Raw genomic sequence first — 21,387 nt, 5'->3', positions numbered from 1 at the left:
CTGCAGCCTACTGTCAATGGTACATTTCCATAGGCGCCAATGGGTACACAGGACCTTTTCGTCCCATCTGAAAGACTAGATGCTGTTCCTTGACAGGCCCTTGGCAAAATCCTGATAGGAACACCAGAATTGTACTGGGGACCTCCTGGTTAGGATACCAGCACTTTATTCACTGAGCCACTTCAATTTTCGGAACTTAGTCTGATTTAACTACCGCCTTCAACAAGGAATCACCTCAAATTTTGGAACTTTGCCCGATTTAACAAACACCTTCAACAAGGAACCACTCTCAACTTTCGGAACTAAGCCCGATTTAACAACCACCTTCAAAAAGGAACCACTCTCAACTTTCGGAACTTAGCCCAATTTAACAACCACCTTCAACAAGGAACCACCCTCAACTTTAGGAACTTAGCCCGATTTAACAACCACCTCAACAAGGAACCATTCATCATCAAAACACTACGTGTTAAAATTATTGGCAAATCACTTCACGGACATTCAACTTGTTGTCTCAATAAGACTTGACCGATTGTTCTTATGTTGATGTTACATGTATGTTCCATACTGATGATTACGTTAATAACCATGTGTTTATTTTGTGCAGGCCTATGATATTGAATATGAAGGAGACTAACAGGAAATGTCAATCCAGTGTAGTATTGACTCGGTTTATCGCAGAGACTGATAACAAACCTGATAACAGAATAAGGTTACCACCAGAAACCAGATCAGTCGACTAAAATGTCAATTCAGTACAAATCTTTAAAAAAAACACACAAAAAACCCAAAGATACAAAGAACAATTTAGATTTCTAATTCAAATCTTAATTTATGTAAACAGACTTAGAAATAGTCTTTCAGGCCTGGTTTTCTTGTTTTGGGGTGTTGTTTTTTTAAGATTTATTACTCCAGACAAAATGGTTTGGTTGGTGCCAGGTATGGAGAGTCATGGGGGTCACCAACTTGTCTCAAATTTACCTTTTAAAGTTTCATGGATTTCTGTGTTTGGTTGCCAGACAGGCCTCAAATCGGAACAATCTCATTTTTGTTACCGTACCATGTTGTCTTAATCTCACTGGACAAAATGGAACATCCTACTTTTCTGCACCAACCAGGCTAATAAAGACAGGCATACGCTATACAGCAGGCTGAGGAGAAATTTGGTACGGGTTTTTGAGGTAACCACCAACTTACAAGGGGAATGAGTGTCGTTATTATGAGTTTGATTCCTGCTGGGTGCAAGGAAGATCTTTTGGAGAGTAGCTGATTATGTTGCTATCGGTGCATAAATTTGCTATATAGCACAACATCACATGGCATATCCCTGTCTTCAGTAGCAGGATGGCGCAGAACAGTGGGATGATTAAGCCTCATTTTATTTTGTTTCATTTATTTTATGTGCTGTCACGGCCCTGCTACTAGAATAGCCTGAGGGCATATTACGTTACACCATTTTACTATAGAAGTTGTTAGAAGATTTTACTACAGGACTATGTAATGAAATAATAATACCATTGATATGATCAGTGGAGCTGTATGTTTAACAGTCAGATAATATCTCTATAATTGATTTTGTCTTTCAGACACTTGAAAGGAATATATTTACCCAATCTCTTGATAATTGTCTCAACAGTTATTCTATAATTCTCTTTATCATAATTCTCCCATCTCTTTCATCTGTGAGAGTGGCCATCAGTATTCAATAGAACAAGGGCTGTAAATAAAGCACTTATAACTGACAATGTCAGGCACAGATTCAGATTTTGTCAGACACAATTTGTTGATGCCTCTGATTTTCCCTGGCACTGATTTGTGTATTTTCTGTAGTTTTTGTTGATATTATTAATACATGTCCTCTGTCTATCACAAAGTTTAAAGTGTCAGGTACTAGTTCAGTGTAGTGTTTATTTCTAGGCATGAAATGAAATGAGGGTTTAACGTCCTACTGTTCTGCTCCAACAGGGCTAATGGAGACGAGGTATGAGGCAAATTTTGCCCGGTCAACGGCACTACGCCCTACTCCTATATCGCCAATGTGTACACAGGACCTCAGTTTTTTTGGCCCATCCAAACGACTAAACAGCTGTACTTGTTAGGCCCTCCTTCCTGCACCACTGACAAGGAGAAACCACACCAGTAAATACCAATGAACTTTCTCGGCCAATACCAGGAGATAACCCATGACTTCCAGGCTAGCGAGTCATAGTCTTACTCGCTTAGCCACCATGGTTCCCTCCTAGCCATGATATACAATGCAGGATGAAAGTGGGGGTGGGGTTGGAGAAGTTACAAGTGGAATAGTCTAGAGCCTAGGGCTGGGCAATATCCCTGAAAACAAATATATTGCGATATTTTCCAAAAATATCATCATATTATCTGTATATCACGATATTTTATAAAATGTCAATAATTTCAGTTTATCAACCTCCAACTGTAAATAAACATGCATGAAAAGTTGGACATGACCTCGAGTATTCAATTGACACATAATATTAAACATATTAAACATATTAAACATATTAAGTCCAGGTTCAAACATAGATCTGGCCACAAAGACGTGCTAAAAATGTTGGTCTATCGGGGGTGCTTGTTTTTAGCTAACAGGGAACGATTGCAGGCTAGTCATTATTTTTACAATATTGCCCTATTGCAAAAAAACCCAAAAAACCTTGACATATATTTTTTTCAAAATAAATAGAATTCATCTTAGTATCCACTGAAATATATAATGGCCTAAATCCGGGAGAAAATTGATCTATGAGTGGGTTGCAAGACAGATGAATCAAGCTAGTTTTGTTCTCTCGTCATGTCACATAGTCTTCATCACGATGGGTGCCCTAGGAAACCAGTTGGTTTGAGGGCCCAGAGTTACAAAATTTGGCCCTTATTGTACTATGTATATACAATCTAAAATTAAGTATATATATATCTTTTTCTTTTGAAAGGGATAATACCCTTTGAAGTTCAAGGTTTTTTGAGTAGAACACCTGATACCACTTCTTATTGTACCATTATATATTATTTAAATAGAGGATCACGTGGCTAAGTAGGTCAGGTGCTAGCTCGCTAGCCTGGAGGTCGGGTTTTCGAGCCCTACATTGGCGGAGAAAGTTGATCCAGATTTTCAGGCGTGGTTCTCGCATGTCAGTGATACAGGACGGAGGGGCTGACAAGGAAAGCTGTCTAGTAGTTCGGATGGGATGAAAAACCGTGTACACATTGGCATGCACGTAAAAGATCCCTTGGCAGTTGGAATTCGATACAAGAGAAGGCCGTAGTGCTGCTGTCCGGGCAAAATTTCCCTCATAGCACACTGTGTGGCGTATGCCCGTCTTCATTAGCCCAGGTTAGGAGCAGAACAGTAGGATGTTAAATTCCATTTCATTTCATTTCATTTCATTACTTAAATACTTAGTTTTTGGTAGCAATCTGATTAAAACACAGATCCTATTTCGTTTTGTTTTTTATAGTTCAAAATTACATTTTACTTGTCTTCACAACACTAACATCTGGAAGAGTTGTTATATAACCTGCATTCTGGATGGCGTGAGGGATTAGCCAATGAAACGGTCTGTTAAGGCGAGTTCTTGGTGTGCTCTGCACGGAACTGTGGGTAAACCCCTAGAAACATCAGTGCTGATTGATTAATCAATGTCTGAAGGTCATAGGGTCAAAAGCCGCTCGTATGTCCCCTGACGCGATCTCCCAGTACAACAGGTCAAATCTTCATGTAGTGTAGGCCATCGAAAGTATAAAAAACGAAACGAAACGAAAAATAGATTTGTATTTTGATCAGATTGTTTTTGATAGTGAAAGTGATAATACCCTTTGAAGATCGAACTAATGTTTTTTTATTTATATAATCTCCATGTTGTTAGGATAATATGTCTGATGATACAATGACGTCTTTATAGGTGCTAGGCGATGGCACATGATCCCTTCAAGATATAATATGGTTTACGATATGTTCGACATAAAGATTAGGGACTATATACTATCTTTAAAATCTAATTTCGGTTTTTCTGTCAGATTTAACTTACTGTTATCAGGATAATATAATCGTATAACTTAAATCAAGGGTGGCTAACCTTTTACATACCAAGTGTCAATCTGTTCACACATGAATTCAGATGAGACAACGCGTATTGAACATTTACGGGACGATTGCACATCAAAAGTCCATCTTTACCTAGTTTCTGTCATCATTATCACATTATGTCATTTAAAGAATTGATCATTATCACAATTGGTGCAGAACAGTAGGATGTTGAAGCCCATTTCATTTCATTTCATTTCATTCCAAGTTTGATTCATTTATCACTGAACATTTACAGGACGATTGCACAACAAAAGTCCATCTTTTCCTAGTTTCCGTCATCATTATCACAGTTGGTGCAGAACAGTAGGACGTTAAACCCCATTTCATTTTTTTTTCTTTCCTAGTTTGATTCATTTAGCATGGTGTGCACATAAAAGAACCCTTGACGGTTGGAATTCAAAATAAGAGTCTAGGCCGTAGTGCCACTGTTCGGACAAACTTTCTCTCATAGCACACTGCATGGCGTATGCCCATCTTCATTAGCCCAGTCGGAGCAGAAAAGTAGGACATTAAACGCCATTTCATTTCCTGCAGCACTGACAAGGGGAAACCACATCAGACAATCTTGATGAACTTTCTTGGCCAGCAACGGGAGTGGACTTGTGACCTCCAGGCTAGCGAGCCAGAGTCTTACCCACTTGGCCACCATGGCTTCCATTTATGTTATGACTATATATATAACAACCTATATTATAACCTTTTGTTTCTCATTGATGGCTAAGTGGGTAAGACGTTGGCTCGCAAGCCTGGAGGTAACAAGTAGGTTGGCCGTGGAAGTTCGTCGAGATGTTCTGGCGTGGTTTCCTCTTGTCAGTGGTGCAGGACAGAGTGCCTAACAAGCACAGTTGTCTAGTCATTCAAATGGGACAAAAAAACAAGGTCCCATGTCCACATTGACGTGCATGTAAAGAGTAGACCATATTGCCGCAGTCAGGCAAAATTTCCCTCATATGCCCGTCTTCATTAGTCAGTGCAGAACAGTAGGATGTTAAACCCCATTTCATTACCCCATTTTTTTTTTCATTTTATTTCTTATTGATGGGCTTCTTTTTAATCTAACTTTGATTTTTGAAAAAAATAATTCTTTATTAAATAATCAATTTAAGTACATTTTGACATGGATTAATTAAGTCATGATTATTTTCCGAAAAGTGCAAATGGCATCACACGCAGAGGTTTTAATTACAAAATTACTACAGTATCCAAATAACACTTTTTTTTGTAATAATTTCTTTAATGATCTTTATGTTGTTGTTAAAAAATTCAACGATTGATGGTTATTGAACTGAGACAATTACCTTGTTAAAAGTCTTACCTGCCCACTTACCTGGCAGTATGCCCAGTCTCAGGCTGTATAGTACTTCAGTAAGCTTACTAATAATTGAAACATAAAAACATCCGTATTGGATGGCTGATCGCGTAAGGTTATTTGAGGCCAGTGTCACAGTGACTAGAAGTAGAATAGCACGTGTCGAATCCATTATATAATTGTTGAATTATTTACTGGATTTAAATTGTACTTCTGCAAATTTTTTTGGTTTGCTAGCAATTAAATGGAATCGACAAGTGTTTTTCTACTATCAGTCGCTGGGACACTGGCCTCAAATAACTTTGCACTATTAACCATTCAATACTGATGTTAACATTGACTAGAATGTAGAATCCATTATATAAATTGCAAAGTAGATCCAGTCCATTTTTTAGGAATTAAAGCCACCGATCTTGAAGTGCATTTTCCAGACAACACTGAATTTTTCACGACTTATAATCCACGTTAAAATGTACTAAAATTGATTATTTAATTAAACATACATTATGCAAGAGCAAAATCTGCTTATTACAAGTCTTTCTTTAGGCCTGAAATGTTATCTAAATTATCAATTAGACATTAATTAACTTATCCAGACCATAATAAACTCCCGATGTCAAGGCTAGCCTTCGATGTTGGCTGGATTAGATTCCTATATGCCGCTAACGGCCATTGATAATTAAATCAAAAAAGTGGATAATCAAGTCTATGCTGTTTATATTAATGATTTTAGTAATGATGATCGAGACTATGCAAAGATTCACCCGCTTCTTTCTCGGCTCATAGTGAATCAATTTGACTGAAATTTTCAGCAAATTACCTTTACACACTATCTAGTTTTTAACTATTATAGCGAGAACTGCCATCTCTTTATCTTATCTCCCATAATGTATCTTTAAGAAAAAATCAAAATATCAGCGGTAGATAATCTCCAGGATTAGATTCAATTGGATTAAAATGAGACCTATCAGAGAGAGAGAGAGAGAGAAATGGGGTTTAACGTCCACTCGACTAACATGTGGTTTAATTTTATTTCAATAATTTGCTTGCGCGTAGGGGTCTTTAGCATTGGAAGGAAACCGGATGAACCGGAGAAAACCCACGAGGTTGGACAGGCGACCCTGCTCCTTGTCACGTACAACCGGGGATTCGAAACCACGCCAGTTGACTCAATGAACGGTCTTATGATACAGCACACACGTGCTAACAGACTTTATCAAACAGTTATAGGTGGCACTGGCTTGTTTATATTTTTTACAGAGTATGACAAATGTTGGGAAATTTTCAGTTCATCGTATTTTTGTAAATAGGCCTACTAAACGAAACTACCCTAATATTCCTGTTAGAAAATCAACCATCACATTAATTTGAAAGAGAATCAATGTTTTTTTCAAATTCGATGTGATACATTGGGACAATTACAGAATTGATTCGATTTTTTCCATATTTCCGTCCATTTCTTGCAAATGTGAGCATATCTGGCGAGACAACCACTTGTTACCGCATGCTTAAAACAAAACAAATGAGCATTAGACTAATGAGTTGACAACCAGATAAAACTAATTTTAATTAAAGATTTACAATCCATAGCCATGCATTGGATCTTTAAAATGCCAGACAAAGCTCCACGTTTACCAAAAAAAACCCAAATAACTAGTCTCCCGTAAATCAAGAGAACTTCATGGGTGGGTATCATATTTTAGTGTTCTATCCCGTATGCAAAGACTTGTGATTATTAATGTTTAATAGAACACTGTCTGAATAGCAGCTTAAGTTCTTGTTCAATTGAAGTTGTTGTTCAGCTGAAGTTCTTGTTCAGCTGAAGTTCTTGTCAATGACTTTAAAGTAGAATATAAGGGTTTTAAGTGAATATAAAAGCTGTCTACATCTGTGTTTTTTTTACCTATATTTGTTCCCAGATTTTTACTATTTTGGTAAAAACTGGTGCATTAAAGGCTCAATACCACTCTTGTTGTAACTGAATAATATGTCCCAATCTTTATTCTGGTCAACAAATTGCACTATTTTACTATATTCCAATTAATTGATGATACAAATTTCATCTTAACACACCTAATTTAAAAAAATTGGAAAAATTCAACTAAATGATTTGAAAAGCCTGACGTAAAGCTTTACAAATGTGACTTGGATTTAAATATATTTTTGAACCCTTTGGACAAGTAAAATAGGATTTAATGGATAATTTACACAACATGTAGGACACTAAAACATCTAGTACTTAGAATAAGGCTATTTTTTTATTTTCTGGAGCTGTCAAGCCAGCAAGAGTGTTATTGTCCCTTTAAAGGAGAGAAGTCTACAGTAACTACGTTTTTACCTAGTTGATCCCAAGTTTTACTCTTTCTGGGAAAAGTTGATATTATAGAAGTAAGAATGCGAAAAAAAACCCAGGTTTATAGAAATTATTTTTCTGCACCAACTGGGATAATGAAGATGAAAATAAGCCATGGAGTGTGCTATGAGAGAAATTTTACCTGGACCGCCAGCACTACTGCCTACTTTTGATTTCTAACTGTCAGGAATTCTATAATTGCTGCCAATGATATATATGTACATGGGATGTCGGTTTTCCATCAGATCTGAACAACAAGACGCTATTTCTTGCACCACTGACATGGGAAAACCGGGCTTTTGTGATTTAACCCGGGCCATTGTGATTGAACCCGGGACATCCTGGTTTGTGACCCAGTACCCCACACTGTGTCAACATGGCTCATGCTTTAGGAATGTATTTGTACAGGCAATTGTGTGTTTGTGAAATGGCTTTATTTAACGTCCGCTTCCACCGAAGTGATATCGCTGACAATCCATGAATGAATACCATTTCTTTATTAGGTGCCAAAGCCAATCTATCAACGAGCATGATTTAAAAAACTTTATTTTAGTATATACCCCCACTTGAGAAAACGATTTGAATAAAAGTGTTTTGAATTTATGCCTGTCTGTTACTGACCCAGTAACTGAATTATAATTTAATTATGAATTACTTAAACTAATTTCTGTAGTCATTTACATAGGGTAATTGAATAAAATCAATGACATTGAACTCGATTGATAGTTTGGATCTGTCTGTAAGAACGCTATGACGCAGTTTAGTCTGAGAAGTAAAGAATAGCTTTAATTATTAGCATTGTACTTTAACACTTGTGACTAATCTCCCCTTTGTTGTTCTTCAATAGAAATCAGGTGGATAAAGCGCTCTATAAGTAATATCCTTTCAACTGTCAACGCAAAAGTTATATACCTGCAAAGTGTTATTATATTATTATTATTTTCATTGATACAAGTAGACGAACAGTCGCTCGGTCTTTGCATATATAATGCCGTTGAACAATATATATGTACTGGTTAGTCATATGTTGAAAGCAAAATAAAAAGATCGTTTGAAAGTTTGTTATATCAAGACCTTGAAATAGTGTATTTAAATGAAATAAAATGGGGTGTAACATCCTACTTTTCTGCACTGACTACGCTAATGAAAACAAGCATGCATCAAACAGTGTGCTATGAGGGAAATTTTGCCAGGGCTGCAGCGCTATGGCCTATTCTTATTTCAAATTCCAACTGTCATTAAGGGTTCTTTTATGTGCACTCCAGTGTAGTGAATTTGGATACGTACCTGACATTTTTAAATCTGTGCCTGACATTAAAAACATCAATAAAAACACTGAAAAAATACCCCCAAATCTGTACTGGTCATGGTGGCTAAGTGGGTAAGACGCTGACTCGCTAACTTGGAGGTCGGGTGTTCAATCCCTGCATTGGCTGAGAAAGTCCATCCAATGATGCAGGACGGAGGGCCAGACAAGGACAGCTGTCTAGTCATTATCCCAAAAATATATTGTTAAGTTGAAATGCAGGGTTGTAATTTCAAAATTTTTCCAGTTGCCAAATTGTTTTTCACATATTTTATTTACTTCGAAGTAGCAAGGTATCTTTTTTTTCCCCAAAAATTTGTCAATTTTTAGCATTATCCCAAAAATATATTGTTAAATGATTTTACATTTAAAGATGGGTTCCCAGAAAAGTATTTATCGGGTGGTTATTTCCAATAAAAATATGTCAATTTTGGTATATATGGAAAGTAGAGATATCCAGTCTTACTAGAAAAATACTGGATTCCCCAAAAAACACTCATGGAGCGTATACAAGACAAAAATGTAAGGATTTCCCTAATCAACAGCCCGACGATTAGGGACTTCTGCACGCATGATGTCAAAGGTCACAAGCGAATATTGAGCACTTGATGTACAAGTTGATAAACTTTATGAAGAGTTAGACGTACAATACTTTCTGAGATAAAAATGACTGAAAAAGACGCAGGTAGTGGATAATCTGAGAATTTAATTAGGATTTGATATTTGTAATAAATAGTAAGCGATTGAAGACAACATCGTCTTATGTATGCAATGAATTCTCCTCTGACTCCCAAGACGTGACGTAAACATGACCTGGTTTGATCGAATTTTAATAGCAGGGCATTCCTTCGCAATTACAAGGTTTGAGAAGGATTTGAAGCATAATTATGACAAATTAATTAGTTTGAATATGTTTTTAGTCCATATATACCATTAAATCACCCAGTTTGTACGCGGGAACCCATCTTTAACTGTAATTAATGTGTTTTATGGTTAAATTCTCTGAAACTTCTATTTTGATGGTATGACAGGTAAACTCTCCAGCCCATCAGTTTTACTATCGGTCAGTCAAGACCTCAAAATATTACTGAAGCAACAGCCCTACTTTAATAATCGTGATAAAATTGTGTTTTTCCTCCACAATAAATATTCCTTCTCAGCTTATTCCGGATATAAGAGCCATTAAATAATACCTTAGATCGATGTCAAAACTTTGGCAATCAATACTTGTTCAAGACTAGATGATTTACAATCTAGATTATCAAGTGACAAATGTAGCTCTTAAGTATTAGCTTTTTGAACTTTATGAGTCAGATAAGAGGGAGGAATTCAAAAAAACCTTGTGTTGGTATAAAAAGTAGATTTTTAAATCATTTGTTTTTACTTTTTGCTTTAAATATCATTATATTCATTATTAGTATTGTGACATTTTGTCCACAGATAAGAGTGAGAAGTTCAAAAAACCTTTTCTCGGTTCAAAAAGTAGATTTTAAAATGATAATTTCTGCCTTAATTGTTTTAAAATCATTATCCATTATTTATATTGTGCCATTTTATCGTGTGGCAGTCCTTCACGTTTAAGGGGAGCTTTTGCTCCTGCTCCTGCTCCTCTCGACGTACGTCGGCTTTCCTTCGAAGGAGTCATTAAAGACTCCTGCAAATTAGCTAAATCGCTCTCCTAAATATTGAGATTAATAAACTACTTTCAGTTTTTGTTTACTTTTAAACTGCATATATTCAAGGTATCAGGAGCTTTATATGGCTCCCGCACAATTTTATAAACATGAAGGACTGGTGTGCCATTATCTTTGGCATTTGGTCCATGGGCATTACTTCTCTGTGACCATTTTTCCCTGTGCTGTTTTGCCCCTGAGTATCACTTCCCTGTGCAATTTCACCAGTGGGTATCACTCGCATGTGCTATTTTGTCCCTGTGACATTACTTTCCCATGACATTACTTCCCTGTGATGTTACTTCTCGGTGACATTACCTATGTGGCATTTTGTCCCCTGTGACATTACTTCCCTGTGATGTTACTTCTCTGTGAGATTAATTCTCTGACATTACCCCCCACCCCCACCTGTGGCATTTCTTCCCGATGATATTTTATTCATGTTGCTCTACTGTCAAAACTTCACACTTATTTAATTAAACCTGTTGATTGTCCGAAACATATTAATTGTGTCATTGTGATCAGCTGATTTAACCATAAATTAAAAATAACCATTGTCAGTTTTGACTTGTAAATAGGACTTGATTAGGACAAAGAAAATGTCTTCCAAGTACATGGGTAAATTGATTTTTTTTAAATAGCAAATATATGAACCTATTCAACCAGCACCGGGAATGAACACGGCACGTCTTACTCACTGAGCTACCGTGGCTCCTTTAAGAACTGTTGTGATGTGTTCATTTGCTTTGGTTGCATTCAAGAGCAAAAATGTGTGCTTTAGCTGCACTGGCAGAATCAACGTCAATGGAGATCTTAAAAGAATTGTTGTGATGTGTTTATTTGGTTTGTATTCAAGAGCAAATATGGTTCCAGACTGATAGCCAATGGAGATCTTTAAGAATTAGTGGTTTATAGCCTTGGCTGTTGCCAATGGAAGAGGGAGGGGGTGCAGGATGTTTTTATGCGTGCAGCCATGTGCATTAGATCACAAGGTTTGTCATTGTAGCATGGTTTTGATTCTCTGCTTGTGTGTGACAAGAAGTAGGGTCATCTGTCCAAACCATATGGATTTTCTTGGAATTATTGAAAAACTGTATGTTAATCCTGAAATGACCTAGTCTCTCTCGCTCTCTCCCTCTCCTTCTCTCTCTCCAATGGACATCTTTAAGAATTAGTTTGTATGTATATTATCAGACTATCTGACATCCACTTAATGGTGTGTGTCATTGAGTCAACTGGCGTGGTTTCGATTCCCGAATTGTACGTGACATTCTCTTGGGTTTTCTCCAGGTCCTCAGGTTTCCTCCCACTGCTAAAAAAACCCTATGTGCAATCAAATTATTGAAATAAAATTCAACCATATGTTAGTCCCGAAATGACCTAGTTTGTGTGGAGTGGAGTTACCCCCCCTCTCTCTCTCTCCCCCTCTCCCCTCCCTCTCTCTCTCTCTCTCTCTCTCTCTCCCCAATGAAGATCTTTAAAAATTAGTTCATGAATATTATCAGACTATCTGACATCCACTTAAAGGTGTGTTGTTAAATGTAACCTAGTAGCGTAACTAGTATAATATCATTGATTAGGATATCACACTGGTGATTATTCCCATTAAGCTTTTTACTAAATCAAACAAATCGGTCAATATCTGTAGTTCAGATTTATTTTGATTAATAACATTTCATTTAATACCTTTTGTAACTTCCATATCCCGGGGATAATCTGTTCTATCGTTTTTATTAAAGGCTATTGAACCAATTAAATAGCTGTCGTGTTCACAGCAAAAGTGCAAACAAAATAATTTGAATATCAAATTAACGATACATGAAAATTGTTTTGAATTTGTTTAGTTTTAATAAGTTTAAAGTTTTATCATTTCTGAAATTTGAAACTTTTTTGTTTATTTATCTATACACCATGTCAATTGAAACTTGTTCTTAGTGATTGATGTAAACAAACTGTTTGTTTTTAAATTATCAAAACAAGATAATTGAATTAAACTAAAAACTCTAAAGCCCGGTACACACTGTTATGATTTTCTTTTCAATGGATAAAGACATGGGAGTGGTGGGGGGTGGATGGCCGAATAGTTAGGCCTGTGATTGAGTTAACTAGCCTGGTTTCGATTTCCTAGTTGTACGTGTCAAGGAGTAGGGTCGCTTGTCCAACCTCGTGGGTTTTCTCCGGGTCCTCCAGTTTCCTCACACTGCTAAAGACCCCTACGCGCAAGCGAATTATTGAACCATGTGTTAGTCCCGAAATGACCTAGTTTGTGTCGAGTGGACATTAAACCCCATTTCTTTCTCTCTCTCTGAAGACATGAGCAATAATTAGGCAAAAAGCAATTCTGTGGAAATCAGTGATGTGTCTGCATACATGTACATGCAGTTTGCAGTTGACTGTTAAGGGATTGTCACCACTGATCATGTGACTAGTTAAAATTGTCCATGTTTCACCAACTTGGTGTCTACCATTTTGTAAAATCACTTGATGTTTTAAAACAAAAAGAATGTTCTTCTTTAGCAAGGAAATCAGCAGTGTGCACTGACTTTGGAGTACATGTACATGCAGTTTGTAGTTGACTGTTAAGGGATTACCACCACTGATCATGTGACTAGTTAAAATTGTCCATGTTTCACCAACTTGCGGTCTGCCATTTTGTAAAATCACTTGACATTTTAAAACAAAAAGAATGTTTTTCTCTAGCAAGGAAATCAGCAGTGTGCACTGAATTTGGAATGTGCAACTAAGTCAGCTCATCAATACCAAAGTCTGGGCAAAATTCCCGGCATGGCACACGGCATGTTGTATCTCCATCTTCATAAGCCTGGTTGGAGAAGAACAGTAGATAGGACGTTAAACCCCATTTAATTTTATTTAATCGGCTCGATAACTGAGTTACGCTTTGGTCTCACTTGAGTCACTCTTGACTAGTGATGGTCCGATAATCGATTTTAACATCAGTATGTGGCCTATATAAGTGGCCTATCGGTAGAAATCAGTATCGGCTGATACATGGCCATTTTGCTGATACTGGAGTCACCGATATCTGTTCAAAAGGACTCTGTAAAAACCTTTAAAATATCATTCAAGTTGTGAACAAATCATTATTTTTCTTGACACTTGGTACTTTTATTTTAGTTGCAGTGCACAGTAATTATTTAGCATAATACAAGACTCTCATAGAGGCCGTTAAAGAAAGACACAAGTACAAATTAGATGATTTTATGTGATTTTAAATGATTTTTATGAATTTTTAAACAAAGATTTGATATTAAATGAATGTGAAAGAAATTATTGCTAGATATACACAAGATTAAATGATACCCAGATTACAGTGCTGGTTATTGAGGGAAAACAATTCTTGAGAAGTCTTATGTTATGTTAGTCTTAAAATGCCAAAGAACGAGATGAAATGCTATTTCATTGCTACTCAGTAAGGTTGCCTGGTTATTGAGGGAAAAATTAAAAAGTTTATTGAATATAGCCATTAGCAGTCCTTCACGTTTAAGGGGAGCTTTTGCTCCTGCTCCTCTCGACGCACGTCGGCTTTCCTTCGAAGGAGTCGTTAAAGACTCCTGCAAATTAGCTAAATCGCTCTCCTAAATATTGAGATTAATAAACTACTTTCAGTTTTTGTTTACTTTTTAAACTGCATATATTCAAGGTATCAGGAGCTTTTTATGGTTCCTGCACAATTTTATAAACATGAAGGACTGCATTAGTCTCAAAATGACCAAAGTACATGTACAGTATTGATAAGATGAAACACCATTCCATTGCTGCTCAATGAAATGACCTGATTATTGTAAAAACAAAAAGTCTGTGGAAGACTTATCGATACAACTGAGATATTTAGTCACATTAAGAACTTCTTTTCACACATCAAATAGTCGTCTGTCACAGGAATTGATCTTGCAGCAAAAAACATGGCCAACCAATTCTTATTGTGAGATTTGATTGGTTGATTTGTGGATCTATTATTGATTTATTGAGTGATTATATCATTGACATTGATAGGCATTTAGTCCAAATACCTTAAAGGAAAATAGACCCATTACAAATGGTGTCATTTTGTATTTACAGATTTTAAATTCGATTGCCCTTTAGAATCAGTGTGTTGGGTTCTCCGGTTTCTTTGGGATCAACAGTTTGTGTTCTCCAATTTCCCCCCACTGCTAAATAACTCTGGACACAACGTTTTGGATTAAAACAGTTTATATAATAATATATTTATTTCATACACAAGGTATACATGCAGAAGTACATACAGATGCGATAATATTAATAATAATGGTAGTAATACTAATAATAAAATTTACAATAATTTTACAATTATTTACAGTTTCATAAATACATATGTTTAATTAAGTTAAATTGAGTTATTTTGTACATAAATACTCTATAATCTCGTTTATTTGTTCTTTATCACAAACTTCATGAGAATGTTTCATAAATAAGATGTCATTTATAGCTGCCTAGCAGTTTGCAGGTCATTAACTTTATATAATATGTTAGTTACAAAATGACCTAGTTAGTGCTGATAAAATTCAGGATTTTTCAATCACAAATCATGGATTTATCTTTTTGTTTAGATTAATACTTAGGAATTGTTAAGAATGTGATACAGGACAAAGTTTGTGATAAAATATTTTTAAGGGAATATATATTAGGGAATATAGAAAAACTTTATATCGAATTCTATAATTTGTAAAACATTTTGTAGGGTTATCATTATCGGAATTGTTAAGAATGTGATACAAGACAAAGTTTGTGATAAAATTTTTTTACGGTATATATTAGGGAATATAGAAAACTTCTATATCGAATTCTATAAATTGTAAAACATTTTGTAGGGTTATGATTTTGGGAGCATTTTGATATAGAAACTTGGAAGTGTGATAGAGGGCAACGTTCTCAAACAAATTTGCTAAAACGTAGTGGGATATTTATAGGGGTATAAAGTGAAACATGTTAAAACAGAAATATTGTGGCAGTTTTAAAATTGATCCACATCTCTTATCCCGTTCCGACACACTTAAACTCGCCGGCTCCAGCCTGCTTTTCGCAAGAGCAGTAAGCTATTGTCCTCACAAAATGACGACTAATGCCCATGCATAATTAACTCTATTCCTTTAACCAAAGAGGACAAAATAGTTAAACTGGTTTGGTTTATACTTTATACTGCACATAGCACATGTGAACACAACACTATCCTGTCTTAAAATCCCCGGCGATTTTAAACTAGCTTAAATATAAGCACTTTAACAGGCTAAATGATCAATACAGTATACAGACCTGGAAATAATGCTTTATAGGACGATTTATGTTGTTACTATATATGTTTGTTTATTGTTTTTCAAATTTTATTAGAAATTGTTCAAATAATCATTATATCATATTTGTAGATTTTAGTAAGCTGTAATTTATTAACCCTTTAGAGCGCCCCGAACCACCCTGACTAGGGCTCCTTAGACTGCCCAGTCACATGCACCCACAAGAACTAGTTAATGGCCCGAATACAGAAAGCTAGCACATATCTCAGGCGGTTTCAGTCTGTCCAGTGATGTACCAGTATTGATATATCACTTCTCTCTAATTTTCATCAAGGAGCTGATGGGGTATAGTCAACATTTACATGTACCTAAAGGGTTAATAATAAATTTTCAGTTAATTCACAGTTTTGTTCTTTTATTCTGCTTTGATTAAACTGAGCAACTTACTGCATTGGCATAAATTGTAAACCTATAAAAATTAAGAATACTTGTATGTTGCCTGTAAATCACGGAGTTAACGCCCACGCTCCATGGTGTCAAAGTCTATATTTCCATTTTAACATGGAATATTGTGATGACCGACTTAGTGTTCATCAGACATTAACAATTTTAAATTTTCATTCATTTCTTTCCCTTTGATCATGAAAATTTCGGTCAGACTCCAATTCATTTCATTATGCTCTTTTAACTCAAGACAAATATAATGAATATTTTAAACAGAAACATATGTAGAATTACTTCGGCGTCCATCTTTGAATATTTAATAAGTACTGTTTGGTGATACAAGATACAGGACAAAGGAACTCAAAGGTTGAAATTTTATTGGCCAATTATCTAGCCATTTCATAACTTTGTATGTGAAGGCAAATACTGACTTGAGGTCTTGTTTTGACTAGGGATATTATATTGGACTGTTTATAGCCGACTGCTAGTGTGAAAAAGATGAAATTCTATTGGTCGATTTAATAGTTATTTTATTAATTTTGAAATGAAGGGAAAACTGATGTTTTATCAGGTGTATGATCAATGGATTATTGTTGGCTTCTAGTCTCAAAAGGTTGCAATTCCATTGTGCGTTATTTAATTAATTTTTTCTGTGAATATAAATACTGACTTGAGGTGGTATATTCTTACCAGGGATATTGATGACTGAATGTAGCCGTCTGCTAGTCTCAAAACATTGAAATTCTATTGGTCGATGTAATGATTATTTAATTAATTTAGAATTTAAGGTAAATACTGTGCTGTTTTACCAGGGTGTAATCAATCGACTATTCTTCAGTCATTGGTTTTTTTTTACAAGGACAGCTGTCTAGTCGTTCGGATGGGACGAAAAACCGAGGTCCCGTGTACATATTGGCGTGCACATACAAGATCCCTTGGCAGTTGGAATTCGATATAAGAATAGGCCGTAGCGCTGCTGCCCAGGCAAAATTTCCCTCATAGCACACCATATGGCGTATGCCCGTCTTCATTAGCCCAGTTTAGGAGCAGAACAGTAGGACGTTAAACCCGATTACATTTCATTTCAGTCATTGTTTTTTAAGGTGAGCGATCGCTCTCGAGCGTCTGTTGCTCACCTGAATGTCATCCGAGCAGAGGTTTTTCTCCCTCCTCTTAAAATTGAAAATCACTCTCCTTTACAAAGTCATTGGGGGTTTTATTATCATTTATGAAACCAGGAATGATCCTCTAGCATGCAGTTATTGATCTTCAGAACCATTCCCCATACACACAACTAATCACTCTCCTTAATATCACATCACTCTCCTTAATTTTTAAATCACTCTTCTTACCGCAACTGGGAGAGTTTTTTTAGGGGAGTGATTTTTTCAATTTGTTGATCAAGGGGAGTTTTTTTTCAGCTCTCCTCTAAAATACAAACAATGACTGGTTCTTGGTCCTAAAGTGTTGCTATCTTCTCTAGTCCCAACCTGGCTATCTCTTAGCCATTGTGAACATTAAATCCTGTTTCTCTCTATCTCCCGCCATCTTCAAAAAAGGTTCAATTTTAGATGTCCACGTCAATCTAGTTCAGAGATTTTGATCCACATTGTCTTAAATTACAGCTACCAAAATAAATTAGAGGGTATTTAAAGTTGAAGCAGTTTAAAGGCTTTAAATATATACAATATAATTATTTCCTTTGATCGACTCTATATTTAGATAACATGTTAAGTACATGTCATATTTACATTAGGTCATTTTCTGTTGTGTAATATTTATGTCTGATGTGAGGGTTTATTTTTGAAATGTGATCATACCCTGGTGAATATGAAATTATCTGTTGTATACGGGTATATGAAACTGTGATATACAAACTCATATTTATGAAGTTTTCTCACTCGGCAAACCTCAGTATCCTACATTTAGCCTCGGCTGTATGATTAATTCCGCCATTGAAACTACTTTCAAGTTCCCGGATTACAAATGGCAGTGCCCATGAAGACGCCTGTGATGAATCTTTTGTCATACAAAGTTTTCAATGTCTGAAGGTGTTTTTCTTTCAAGTTTATCCGATTTTTTTTAAACAAAGGACAACTTTGCAATGAAAACTCTACACACTCTTTGAACGATGCCATTTTCTAAAAGCAGCAAGTTTTTCTATTAAGTAAACCGATAGCCGCATTGCAATTGTATGGGTGTAGGTACATATCACTTACCATCGTACAGCCGTTGCTAGATTTAGAGTACTGGAAGTACAAAGGAACTGATTTTAAAAAAAATGATCTGTGGTATACGAATTGGTCAATCGAAATGTTCTGTTCATCATAGCTTTGTAAATACTGAAAGAAATTAAACCATTTTTGGACAGATATTCCTTTAAAGCGGTGAACACACCAGACGAATGATTCGGCCGAATCAATCAGCGCTGAAATTCGCCAGGTATGTCCAGTGTCATTCAGGCAAATCAAACACTATTCACCTAGTGTGTCCGCTACGCCAATCACCACTGATATTGAGAAGTCACATGATTATTTGAAGACATGGTTGCTGCTTTAATGGAGATGCAATTGCCTGGTGAATCAGGCTTAGGATTCGCCTGGTGTGTCCACTCATTCGACAGCAATTCACCGCTGATTGATTCGGCCGAATGATTCGTCTTGTGTGTCTACCGCTTAAGGGAATCAACTTTACCAGTACCACAATAGCTTGCAAGGGATTGGTTTTATTATTATAAAGTAAAAGGATTGGACAAAAGATACATAAACTTATAAAGATATACTTTCTCAAGATAACAAAAGTTGCAAAATAAAGAAGAGAATTAAGGGATTAAAAAACATTCAAATGTTTTGTGAATATGTTCAAGTCTGGTCATAAGGCACCCGTTAAGTACAGATTATCACAAGGTGTATATATACAATCTTGGACATCAGGTACCTGTCACAAACTTTGTCAGGCACTAATTATTACACAACCTATATATTATAATATCTACATTGTGTGATAATTTTTGTCTGACAAAGTCTGTGACGCGGGTGCCTTCTGTCTAGACTTGGTTATGGTAATATCAAATTATACTAATGAATTAATATGTTTTTACTTTACTTTCCAGGAGGATGAATGGTCCAAATTCTAGTCGACATCACAAAAATCCAAATGGCCCACCGGTTACAAAAACCCCAGCAGTTGTACCTACACTTCGTATACAAGCAGAAACACCACGGACTACTCCAGTCCCACAGCAAAATAATGACAAATCCATCCATTTTCCCGCCCTCTCTAGTGCCAGATCTTTGATCAGTAACGGTAAACCGTCTCCGAGACAGAACGTCACACCCGTTGGAGATAAGAGCAAGAAATCGTTACATGGAAGAAATAATCAACAACACACCCCGAACACATTACATCATTCTTTTGGAGGACAGAACAACAAACAAGGTAAGTTATGGCAGGACCTCATTGCAATTGTCTTGGTATTGTATCATATCAAAACTTGAAGTCTGTCAATCAGTGGGCAATTGTCCAAAGAAATGAAATGAAATGAAATGAAGACGGGCATACCCCATACAGTGCGCTATGAGGGAAATTTTGCCCGGGCAGCGGCACTAGGACCTACTCTTAATTGTCCAAAGAACAGGCATGCTAAGTTTTATGGCGATCATACTTGAATTTGTGAATCTTAGACTTTTATTTAAAAGTATTACCACCCCATTAATTGTCAGTTAAAAGAAAGGGGAGCCACAGAGACTCAAGTCAGTAAGGTGCTGGCTCACAAAACAGCCGGAGGTCCCATGTTCCATATCGGTGTTTGCTAATTAGACTTCCTCAGAATTTCCCAGCCTTGTTTCCTCTTACCTGTTTTCAGCAATGGTGGACCCTGCTGGGAAAAGTTTCTTGTCCTTTGGGAGCGAGGGGGGGGGCACATGTTGGATCAGAAGTTCTGTCATTGAGCCATGTGGATGGTTTCGATTTCCCGCTTGTACGTGAAAAGGAGTAGGGTCGCCCGTCCAACCTCATGAGTTTCTCTGGGTGCTCTGGTAAGTCCCACTGCTAAAGACCCCTCCTTGCAAGTAAATTATTGAAATAAAATTCAACCATATGTTAGTCCCGAAATTACCTAGTTTGTGTCGAGTGGACTTTAAGCCCCATTTCTCTCTCTTTCTCTCTGTTCCTTTGATTTTGAATGGGACAAAACCCAATGGCCTCTCTTGAACTCGTTGCTGTGCACGTACAGATCCCTTGACAGTCCGATTCAATGAAGCGTCGTAGCTCAGGCAGAATTACACTCCGAGTGCACTCCATGGGGTATGGTCTTCATTAGCAGATTGGTGCAGAAAGTCAGACGTTAAACCCCATTTCATTTCATTTAAACAGAAACATGTGATATTTGACCTTGATGAGTGTGTAAAGGTTAGAATGTAATATCTATAAAGTATGATTTATAATATTTACTATCATAGAAGTCATCATGATGATATATTATACCTTATTATTACCTACATGACTCGATCTACTATAAATATTCCCTCTAGACTATCAGTGTCTATATACATACCCTATATTGGTCCCAGTATATTTAAATAGCCCTTTAAATTTATACTCTTATCGGACAGGCTGGAATTTGCTATATAAGCATATGGCATCATTTCAGTACACTTTTTCATGTCTGGAAATAAGGTAGCTGTCATTTTCAAACACAAAATATCCACGGAACCGATGCTTAAGTGTTGATAATTCCAGCCAATCAGGAGTCACTGGGGGCAGAGCTTAGGAACTGATACTAGACTAATTAATGACCGGCAAATTTTCCACGAGATAACTAAGAGTAAACTTATCTCAGGGAGCCAAGATTGGGATTCTTCAAACCCTAAAATAACATTCTTTAAAAACTATATTAGGAACAAGCTTTTAAAAGGTCCAACTTTTACTG

At 36.4% G+C, this 21,387-nt stretch overlaps 1 protein-coding gene across 2 annotated transcripts in view; it reads left to right on the top strand.

The window, feature by feature from the left end:
- The window catches only part of LOC126818584 (probable cyclin-dependent serine/threonine-protein kinase DDB_G0292550), a 59,421-nt gene that overhangs the window by 20,763 nt on the left and 17,271 nt on the right, over positions 1-21,387 (top strand). For both annotated transcript variants that reach the window (XM_050546054.2, XM_050546055.2), the window contains one exon: positions 19,570-19,895. In XM_050546054.2, the coding sequence (XP_050402011.1) occupies positions 19,570-19,895 (326 nt within the window). The remainder of the gene's footprint in view (positions 1-19,569; positions 19,896-21,387) is intronic.

Source organism: Patella vulgata, chromosome 4 (genome assembly GCF_932274485.2).
Source record: "Patella vulgata chromosome 4, xgPatVulg1.2, whole genome shotgun sequence".
Taxonomy (NCBI): Eukaryota; Metazoa; Mollusca; class Gastropoda; family Patellidae; genus Patella; species Patella vulgata.
The sequence above is the reverse complement of the archived record's forward strand: the minus strand, read 5'-3'. Positions and strand labels throughout refer to the sequence as shown.